Source organism: Camellia sinensis, chromosome 9 (genome assembly GCF_055761805.1).
Source record: "Camellia sinensis isolate YWXY chromosome 9, ASM5576180v1, whole genome shotgun sequence".
NCBI classification, from domain to species: Eukaryota; Viridiplantae; Streptophyta; class Magnoliopsida; order Ericales; family Theaceae; genus Camellia; species Camellia sinensis.
The window spans coordinates 44,660,086-44,671,588 of NC_138969.1; the positions used below are offsets into that span (position 1 = coordinate 44,660,086).

At 33.3% G+C, this 11,503-nt stretch overlaps 1 protein-coding gene across 1 annotated transcript; it reads left to right on the forward strand.

The window, feature by feature from the left end:
• Positions 1 to 10,003: 10,003 nt before the first annotated feature.
• On the forward strand, positions 10,004 to 10,398 carry LOC145799386 (uncharacterized). Its single transcript, XM_082888953.1, has 2 exons — positions 10,004 to 10,168; positions 10,216 to 10,398. The coding sequence occupies exons 1-2, from the start codon at positions 10,004 to 10,006 to the stop codon at positions 10,396 to 10,398; spliced, it is 348 nt and encodes a 115-aa protein (XP_082745079.1).
• The last annotated feature ends 1,105 nt before the right edge of the window (positions 10,399 to 11,503 follow it).

An 11,503-nucleotide genomic window follows, 5' to 3' on the forward strand; every position in this document is an offset into this window, starting at 1 on the left:
ATATATCTATGCACTTATATATAGAAGGGAGTTGGGTTGTGCTACAGTAGGATGACTCCCTTTTTTGTCAAATACATAGATTTTTTCTAGCAATAATAACTTTATCAAAAAAAGTAAAAAAATTAAAACTTTACTAAAAACATATGTGAAACCAGCTCAAAATTATTATTTTTGGATAGTATCAATATTTGTCATCAATGACAATAAATATTAATATAAAAAATTTATATACAGTACTTTATTATCATTTCATGTGTCACAATTTTAGTGATTTAATGGATCCCTACTCATATTTAATATGAATAAAATACTAATAGATAATGACTTAATGTGGTACCACCTGTACCTGAGTTTTTATGATTATAATGTTTTAGATTATTAATTTGAAAGAAATAAAATAAGTTATAAATTTGTTTACACTACTAAAATTTTAGCTTGTTGCGACTGTCGCTAATACTCCTAATGCCGTCGCAAAATACTTTTTGCGACGGCAAATGACTTTTTGCGACGATTAGAGGGGGGTCGCAACTGGGGGGGTTGCAAGAGAGTTTTTGCGACGGCACAGTGCCGTCGCTAATGTTTTGCGATGGCATTTTTGCCTTTTGCGACGGCACTTTGCAGTCGCTAATAATGTTTGAAATTTCTTGACTTTTTGCGACGGCACTATTTTACCGTCGCTAAAAATGTTATTTGAGACGGAAAAAAATGTCGTCGCTAATAGTCTTTTTTTTTTGGCAACGGCAAGAACATTGTTTTTGCGACGGTGTGGTGCCGTCGCAAAAACTATTAAAAATATGAAAATTTCTATTTTTTTGCAACAGTGTACTGCTGTCGCAAAAAGTATTAAAAAAATAATAAAATTTTTATTTTAAATAATAAAATTTCTATTTTTTGCGACAGTTTAGTGCCGTCGCAAAAAGTAAAACCTGTAACAAAATCAATAAAAATAATAAAATTTTATGTTTTTGCGACGGTGTAGTGCCGTCACAAAAAAGAAAAAAAATCATCCAATAAAATTATTAAAAATATTAAAATTTCTCCATAATAATTACATAATAATATAAAAATTCTTGTATAAAAATAACAATTTCTTCATAATAAAAATTTTACAATGATTTACAAATTATGGAAGGATAAGGGCATTAACAGTATGTAATGTATATAATGGGAAAATAAAAATTTTATTTTTATTTTATTTTTTTCAACTCGTCATCCCGTCAGGTTATTTGGATTTGAAAGCCATTCACTAACCGAGCTGAAGGAAACAAAGACATCCGATCCTCCTTGAGTTGGGTTCCCCTACCAAAATAATTTGCAGCAAAATAAAAACTTCATTTACAGCATAATTTCTTCACATCATCCACACAAAAAACAATATGTATTTAATCCATCATATTTATAAATAAATAATGAGACCCACCTTTAATTTTTGAATGTGATGTGTCCTACATGCAAATATGGTGGAGTTTATTGTGTGGATCTATCTAAGAAGTTGAAGAAAATGGTGAAACGTATTTGGTGATATATATATATATATATATAAACCCTCAAAAAACAAACCCACAATTTGAGGACATCTTTTATAACCATTAATTAATGCAACATAATTTTTCTTAAGTTTTTTATTTTTTATTTTGGTACTATGTAAAAGTCTGTTTGTCTGTATAATGTTTTTCATAAGTATTTGAGGGATGAAAATAACCTGTATGTAGTAACGAAGTAATGAAGAAAGAGAGCAATTTGAAGGCGAGCCAACTCTGCCCCTGGACAAAATCGAGCTCCTCCTCCAAATGGAGCATAAAATGGACTGCTTCTCCAATTTCTTTTTTCCTTTATATAGGAAACAAAACAAAAAAAAAAAAAACAAAAACAAAAAAAACAGCTTTTATTTATTTATTTTCAAGAGTAGATGAAAGCAAAGTGGTAATATGCAAATAATAAGTCTAGAAACACATAAATCAAATACAGAACAAAACAAGACACAAAATACATCAATGGACACAAATTTTCAAAAGTAGGTCCCATCAACAAATGCTGTAAATCCTATCCATTCATGTGTTTTTGTGTCCGGTTCTGTATTCCTAAACTTGCTATTATGTAACATATAGATATATACATAGTATAATTAGCGAATCTAAGTGTGCATCTCTGTTTGACTTACCTGATTCAAAGGGTCCATCCATCTCCATGGATTGAAAGTGATTGCTCCTTCATACAAATTTTCATCTAAATGGACTGCTGAAAGAAATGGAACCACAAAACATCCTTTGGGAATGACATAACCTGCAGCCAAGCAACATAAATGAAAAGAGATTAATTAGTCAATTATTTGTTCTTGCCAAATACATTTTCTATTTTTCTAATCAAAGGAGGGGGAAAAAAACATTCGAAATATCTTAAGCTTTTACAGAGAATAAACTAAATTATATATTTAGACTTTGTCAGAAAACATAATATTACCCTATTCCTACTATTTAAAATGTACTTAAAAAGAAAAAAAGAACAGGTTAGAAAAACAACAACAATAATGTACACAACATATTTTGGCATAGTGATGCATGTGACAAGGGAAAATGATATTTACTATTAATTAATATATTACTTTCATTTCGTCCAGTACTAATGAGTTCAAATGAAAATATTACAATAAAACTCAATATCAGCCCCAAGACATTTTTAAGTCAATGCCAAGTTGAGTACAAGACGCAATGACAACCTAACCTAATTATTGTAGGATAAATTTTTGTGTGTGAATAAGTTGGTTATAAAATTGCAAATTAAAGCTTCTTCACCACCTATGCATTCCGCTTAGCATTATCCATAAATATGAGTGAAAGTATTTAAACCATTATTTCCTTCAATAGGAGCACAATAAACTGAAAGGCAAAGAGATTGAACTCCCCCTTCAACCATCCGATCTAACACTAAACAAACAGTAATCAAAAAAACAAGAAAGTCAAGAAAACAGAGTGCTTGTGAATCGGAAAACCTTCCCTTCCAGCAAAAGGATCATGAGAAGGGCCAGCATCCTGCCCGATGTGGCATTGCACCAGTAGCCGCTGTGGATCTCTCTGCCCTCGGCCACTTTATCATATTCATCTTCTTCTTCCTGAAGGCAGTTTGATCACAAGAAACATATCAGCCTTGGATGTAAACAGCCAGTCCATTGATTTCCCAAGGAAAGTTTGAAGCTAGTTGAATCCTCCAAATTCCCGCACTCATCCAAATATATATAAAGAAACAAATTACAAGCAACCCTACAAGCATATACAGACACTAGAATTCCACCAACGAGAGTAGATGAATATAAAAAAAAATCATCCCAATTTTTTTCAAGATAAAACCAAATATGGTACCAACAAGAAATATAGCAATGTCTAAAACCAAGTTTAATGGTATTATCAGCAAGAAATATTCTAAAACCAATGAGAACTCGTTGCGTTTGTGCATTAAAAAATTATATCATCCATTCATGAGCAAATGTATTGTGCCATCTCAAGCAAATCCAAAACACAATCAACACCTTTATTTATTTATCAAACAAACTTATAAAATTAAAAAATTATTACTGTGTTTAAATCTTGAACTTGTGGAGAAACAATAAACTGAAAGGCAAAGAAATTGAAATAATAGAAGCTAAATATATATTTTCTTTTTTAGAAAATGAGAAGAAAATTAATAGGAGATATTAGTCAAAGGAAATCTGCTTTTTGGGTTAATTCAAGCATAAAATTAAAAATGTAGTCTATGTGTATTAAGAAGAGTGATGAGTGAAAGAAATAAAAAGAAGAGAGAGAGAGATACAGACAGGAAGATGAAAAAATGAATGAAAAGATAAATGTTATATCAAAAGAGTAAGACGACATTGTTTTTTTTAAATTTTTTTGCGACAGAAAAATACCGTTGAATTTATTCAGACCATTTTGTGACTGTATATATATGACGCTGTCTCAAAACCACAATCACTATGCTAAATTAGAGTTTTCCAAAAACTCTTTTGAAAAAATTATACTTTCTTGTTTTCCGTGTTATATTGTTTTTACTGAATTTTTTTAATATTATAAGTATTTGTTTTTTAATTTTTAGACACACCTAACATAAATACACCTAAAAATTAAAAAAATTGTAAAAAAAATCTTTTAAAAATTCACTAAATACCAAAAATACAATAATTCAATACTTTTTTTTTTGTATTTTTATGTATTTATTAATTTTTAAAATATTTTTTCATAATTTTTTTTAGATACATCTAAGTAAGGTGCATCTAAAAAAAAATTTAAAATTTTAAAAATATTCACTAAAAACAAGAAAAAAAACACGAAAGTCACTTTTTGCGACGGCAGAAAATGCCGTCTAAAAAAAGCAGAATATTTGCAACGGCACCATTTGCTGTCTCAAAAAAGCAGAGTATTTGCGACGACACAATTTGCCGCCTCAAAAAATGAGAGTATTTACGATGGCAGAAAATACCGTCGCAAATGCTCTCATTTTTGAGATGGCAAATAGTGCCATCGTAAATGCTCTGCTTTTTCGAGACAACAAATGGTGCCGTCGCAAATACTCTGTTTTTTTGAGACGGTATTTTCTGCCGTCGCAAAAAGTAACTTTTTGAGACGGCAATTGTGCCGTCGCAAATAGTTCCGTCTCATAAACTCACTTTTCTTGTAGTGTTAGTATAATTTTTTATATTCTATTTTTTTTAAAAAAAAAATTAAACTTGTTTGATTACATGTTATGTTCAAATATCTAACTCACAATCAAACATAATTAGTGAATTTTTTTTATTACATAATTGATTTAAAAGTGTTATGAAAAGAGGACCATGCACAACCCAACACCCTTTTACATGTAAGTGTATAGATTATAGTAGTGTATATATATAGATCAACAATGATTCATCCCCCCTTTTCCCCCACCCCCTTTGACCCCTTCTCTCTCATTGGTTACATTTTCTTTTTCTTTTTCTTCTTTTTCCTGCTCCTCCAATCATCACCCGCCACGTGGCAAAGGGGGGTGAGGGGGTGACCCCCAAAAGGGAGTCCCAAGCATTATTCTATATAGATTATTGTGTCAGTGATTGTCTCTTTTTGTGTTCGTGTCAAGAAAAGTTCCAATAGGCCGAGCCCACCATAATTTACTTTCTCCAAAAATATGAATTGAGAACAAAGGCTCCACAATAAGACCAATCTTAATTTAAAAAACTTTAACAAAAAGTTAGGGCTCAACAACAATTGGACTTTGTTCATTCCACAACCTTGTGTGAAATCTTTCATTCAAAAAAGCAAAAATATATTCATTCATTTTAGAATCCCTAGTTAGATTTGTGTAGCCCACTGATATATCCACTATAATGAAACATTCATGTTTCATTCAAAAAAGCAAAAATATATTCATTCATTTTAGAATCCCTAGTTAAATTTGTGTAGCCCAGTAATATTTCCACCATAATGAAACATTTATCTTTTCAGTCCATGTGTTTACATCATACATAAAAAAATCCATATTAAGCCGATAATTCTATTCATTGATTTTATTATATTTCTTCCCCCAAAAAAAAATGTACCATAAATATATTGTTAAAAATATGTGGTTTACTTTTTTAAAAAACAAATATAATAAAATTAGATTGTTACGGTTATTGGATTAATTAATTTTTTTTTTTTTTGAATGATTTGTGCATAGGGACTAACAAAATGAACAATTTAGACCACTATATATCATCTATAAAAAAAAATTAGGTCAATCTAATAATTGTAAAATTTTCATTTTATTATGTTTGTCTTACAAAAATGAATGATAAATATATTTTTAAAAATCAACTAACCATTTTTTTTAAACAAACACGATAAAACAAAAAAACTTACGATTATTGAATCGATTAAATTTTTTTTGAGATGATATATATAAAATGTTTTATCAAATGAACAATTAGAATACCACTACAAAAAATTAAGGTTTTAAAGACCAAAATTTAGGGACAATTATTTTTTTGACGCTAAATATTTTTGTTGCAAAAAGTATTGTTATTATATTTTTAGCTATGAAAATAGGACATTATGTTGGAAAATTTGGTTTATGAGGCTTATTTTGGGCCAACTTTGAGCCCAAAATAAAGTGGGCCCCAAACGTCTTTTGGGGTGGGTCTGAAGAGGTGACGTGTTTCTTGCCGCATGGCAAGTCACACGGCGAAGACGGTCCGTCAAAACCATTTATGAGTGAATGGGAAGTTGACATCGTTTTCGGGTTCGTGGAATGAATAGTTAAAGAAATAAATGTAGGTTTCTTTGAAATAGGTTGTCCCACATTGAAACTTTAAAGAGAGCTTATGTATGTATATAAGCTGTAGACTACAACAGTTGGGTTGAGCCCTAAGGGGTATCCCAAGTTTGTAGAAGCGAGAAGTTATAGATAAAGTGAACTCTAACCCAAACCACTACACGTGCCGCCCGTCTGGACGCGAGTGTGGGTCGGGTCGGTTCTTATATTAATTTTTTTGACAAAATTTATTTGAATTTTTAATGAAATAAAATTCAAAATTTTGTGCCAAAAATTGAATTTATTTTCTGTCCATTTCCAGTTCGAAATTCAAACAGATTAAACAGTTCGAAACTATTTGAGCCCCGGACAAATTCAGTTCCAGCCAGACAAATTTAAATCTGTCCAGTAGTTACCAACAGATAGAAACTGCTGGGCAATTATCTGTTGCACCTGTCCAATTTGAAATTGCATTTGTTCACTTCAAATTTTGTACCTGTTCGATTCTATATAATTCCAGATCTATTCCAGCATTTGGCAATCCGAAAATCAGTCTCAAAAATTCCTTTTGCTGTCTAACTTTACTTTTTTCACTACAAGAAAATTGGGCTTAAGAGACTAAACTTTTTGCGACGGCATATTCGCCGTGGCAAAAAATGACTTTCTGCGACGGCACAACTTGCCGTCACAAAAAATGTGACTTTTTGAGACGGCACAACTTGCCATCGCAAAAAAATGTGACTTTTTTAGACGGCACAACTTGCTGTCGCAAAAAATAGAGTATTTGCGACGGCATAAAATGCTATCGCAAAAAAAAAAATAGAGTATTTTCGACGATACAAGCTGCAGTCGCAAAACAAAAAAAAAAATGCGACTTTAATAGGTACCGTTGCAAAAAATATATATATATATATATATATTGTGGCTTTGAGACGGCTTCATATATATATAGTCACAAAATGGTTTAAATAAATGCAACGGTATTTTTCTATCACAAAAAAAAATTTTAAAAAAAATGACATCGTCTTACTCTTTTGAACATTTCTCTTTTCACCCATTTTTTCATCTTCCTATCTCTCTGTCTCTGTCTCTCTTCTCTTTCCCTCTCTTACTCATCACTCTTCTCTGTCTGTCTGTCTCTCCCTTCCTCTATGTGTCTCTATCTCTCGTCTCTCTTCTCTCTCTCTCTCTCTCTCTCTCTCTCTCTCTCTTTGTCTATATCTTTTCATCCATTTTTCATCTTCTTCTCTCTTTTTTCTTTCTCTCTCTCATTCACCACTCTTCTCTCTCTGTCTGTCTATTTGTCTCTTTCTCTCTCTCTCTGTGTCTCTCATTCATCTATCTCTTCTCTCATCTCTTTTCTCTCTTTGTCTTTTTAGCTCATCTCTCTTCTCTCTATCTCTCTCACCCATCTCTTCTCTCTATCTCTCTCACTCATCTCTCTTCTCTCTGTCTCTCTCGTTCATCTCTTTTCTCTCTATGTCTCTCTCATTCAGCTCTCTTCTCTTTCTGTCTCTTTTCCTGTCTTTCACTCTCTCTCTCTCTCTCTCTCACTGTATTCACATTGCTCACTCTCTCCCTTCCGTCTTCTCTATTTACTGAGCTCTCTTTCGATTTATCGATCCGCTATAAGAAAATGCATTTTTAGCGACCACTTTGTCTCTCTCTCACTCACCACTTTGTCTCTGCTTCTCTCTCTCTCTCTCTCTTTCTCTCTCTCTTTCTCTCTCTCTCTCTCTTCTCTATCTGTCTCTCACTCATCTCTCTCTCACCACCCATCTCCTCTACCACATTTACCACTACTGCAAACGTCATTTCATTACCACCACTACTACCACGGTCGCCATTTCACCTTTACGACTACCATTACTACTACCATCACCACCACTCCACTACAACCACTACCACTATTGCCACTACTACTACTACCATTACCTATTTTTCACCCCTGCCACTTCATCTACTCTACCACTACCGCAACTTCACCACTAATCTTCTTCGCCATCACCACCACCACCACCACCATCTCTTATCCACCACCTTCACCACTACTGCCACTTCCTCTCCTCTACCACAAAATATTACCTCTCTTCTCTCTCTCACTCATCACTCTTCTCTGTTTGTCAGTCTTTGTCTCTATCTCTTTCTCTTTCTCTCTTTGTCTCTTGCTCATCTCTCTTCTCTCTCGCTCATTTATCTTCTCTCTATCTCTCTCTCTCTATCTCTCTTGCTCATCTTTCTTCTCTCTTCGTTTCTCTCTTTTTCTATGTCTTTCTCTCGATCATCTATTCTCTCTCTCTATCTCCCTCTCTCTCTCTCTCTCTTTGTCTATCTCCCGCTCATCTCTTGTTTCTCTCTATTTTTCTATATGTCTCTCTCTCTATCTTTTTCTCTCTTTGTCTCACTATCTATCTCTCTCTATATATCTCTTTCTCTCTTTGTCTCTCTCTCACTTATCACTCTTCTCTCTCTCTTTCTCTCTCTGTGTCTGTTTGTCTGTCTCTCACTCTTCTCTCTCTCTCTCTTTTTCTCTATGTGTCTGTCTGTCTATTTGTCTCTCTCCCCCATTGTGTTCACATTGCTCACTCTCTCCCTCATCTCTTCTCTATTTACCGAGCTCTCCACTATAAAAAAATGCACTTTTAGCGACCACTTTGTCTCTCTCTCGCTCATCACTTTGTCTCTATCTGTCTCTCTCTCTCTCTTTCTATCTCTCTCTATCTGTCTCTCACTCATCTCTCTCTCACCACCCATCTTCTCTACCACATTCACCACTACTGTAAATGTCATTCCACTACTACCACTACTACCAATGTTGTACTCCACCTTTATAACTATCATTACTACCACCATCGCTACCACTCCACTACCACCATTACTACTGCCATTACCTCTCTTCCACCACCGCTACTCTATCTCCTCTACCACTACCACAACTTCACCATTTATCTCCTTCACCATCACTACCACCACCACTATCACCTCTTATCCACCACCTTCACCACTATTGCCACTTCCTATCCTCTACCACAAAAAATTAGTTCTTGATTTTTAGTAACAAAAAAAAAAATGGATCGCAAAAAAATATTTTTCATTGACCACAAAAAATTAACTTTATTTTAATGGAAAATATTATCCCTACTTCTATCAAATAAAAAAATAATAATTTTTTATTCATTAAAATAAATATGAAACAAATAAATTTTCAACCTTACTAAATGAAAAAAAAAATCATTAACTATAAAAAATAATTTATTTTAATAAAAAAATAATTTTTTTTGGCAATGGCATCCTCCGTTGCGAAAAAAAAAAGAGTCGTTTTATTATTTAAATATTCATTTGTAATGAAATCAAAAAAAAAAATTCCAAAAAAAATTTCAAAAAAAATTCCATTCCCGCTCCCCTCTCCCTTTCCATTCCCGCTCAGGTTCCCCCCACCCCAAACCCAAAATCCCTAATCTCAAAAATCCCTAATCTCTTCTCCCCCCCTTTTTCCATTCCTGCTCGGGTTTCCCCCCACCCCAACCCCAAACCCAAACCCAAACCCAAAATCCCCAATCTCAAAATCCCTAATCTCTTCTTACGTCTCTCTCTCTCTCTCTCTCTCTCTCTCTCCCTCTCAATTTGTTTCAGATGCTGATTCGGATGATTCACGGTCGAGGAGGAAGAGGAAGAGCAGGAGTTCTAGGCGTAGAAGTAGGAAATCGGAATCAGTCGGTGATAGTGAATCGGATGAGTTGAGTGACCAATGCCATTGCCTAGAGCTGAAGGACATATTAGCTATGGAGGGGCACTCAGGCCTGGTGAAGGTGATGCCATTGCTCAGTACGTTCAACAAGGAAAGCGTATCCCACGGAGAGGTGAAGTCGATCTTTTAGCTGAGGATATTCAAAAATTTGAGAGCCTTGGGTATGTGATGAGTGGTAGTAGGCATCAAAGGGTGAATGTTATTCGTATCAGGAAGAAAACCAGGTTTATAGTGCGGAAGATAAGAGGGCTTTGGCAATGTTTAACTATGAGGAGAAGGCAAAGTGGGAACAGAAGGTTATGGCTGATCTGCAGCGGCTGGTGCAACGCCACATCGGACAGGATGCTGGCCCTTCTCATGATCCTTTTGCTGGAAGGGAGGGTGCTGATGCTTGATCTTCATGTATGTTCACTGCTTTCCTTTCATTGTTTATTTCTTTTGTATTTTTTGCCATTTGGATGTAGGAGGAATATCAATATGCTTCTATCTTTGATAAAGTTGAGCTTATTACATGCATAAATCTGTTTTTAGGGCTGTTTGATTTGTTAACTTTTCATCTTTGATTATTTTGCTCCGTCCATTTTGTGTTTTAGTATGTGCAATATGATGGACTAGGGGAAGCAAGATATAAAAGATTAATCATTATGCATCAAAGTAGTAATTTGATTGGGTGGCATTTATTTTTTATAGGTGTATGCAACTTGTGTAATTGAGGTGTGAAGTTTGTTTGAGACAATGATAGGAAAAGGTAGGCAAATTTAATTGTTCTCTTCCCTTCTCTTTCTTTTCACTTTTCTCAGATCAGCTCAGATTCAGAATTTACTTTTTTAATTTTAATTATGGGGATTTTTTTTTTTTAGTTTATCGTAGATGTTTTGTTTCTTGAGTGGTGTAAGATCATGGTTGGTAGAAGTTAAGGACATGTTTGGGTTGCTAGTTTTTTAAGTGTGTCTGTTTTATATCTATGTATCTCAATTTGTTTCAGTGATTGTAATTTTAAGGATATTTAAGTCATTTTAGCTATATGCTTTATCATAGTAGTGGGTGAGATTTGATGCCTATTTTTTAAATTTGTTGAAGATCTCAATTTTATAGGTAAAGTTGATATATTGTGAGACTGCTATGTCATAATATTAATGATTTAAATTGTTCATCTCATATGACAAGTTGAGAAAAATATACATATAAAAAATAAATTGGTCAGATGTAAATAATTGTATGATCAAATCACATATATGTTATAACAAATTGATGATCTATTCTTAAAAATATACCAATCGTATAAATATAAATGATCTAATAATATGGCAATCGACATTAAAATGACTTGATTTTTTATATAAATAATTTTCTCAATTAGTTATATAATATCAACAATTTAAATTATTAAAATAAGTCAAAACGAGTCAAACAATGGGTCAATTCTACGGTGAAGTTGAGATTTTGAACTTTACCAAATCGGAAATTTTAAATATGGGGGCTTCCTATTGGTTCCTTATT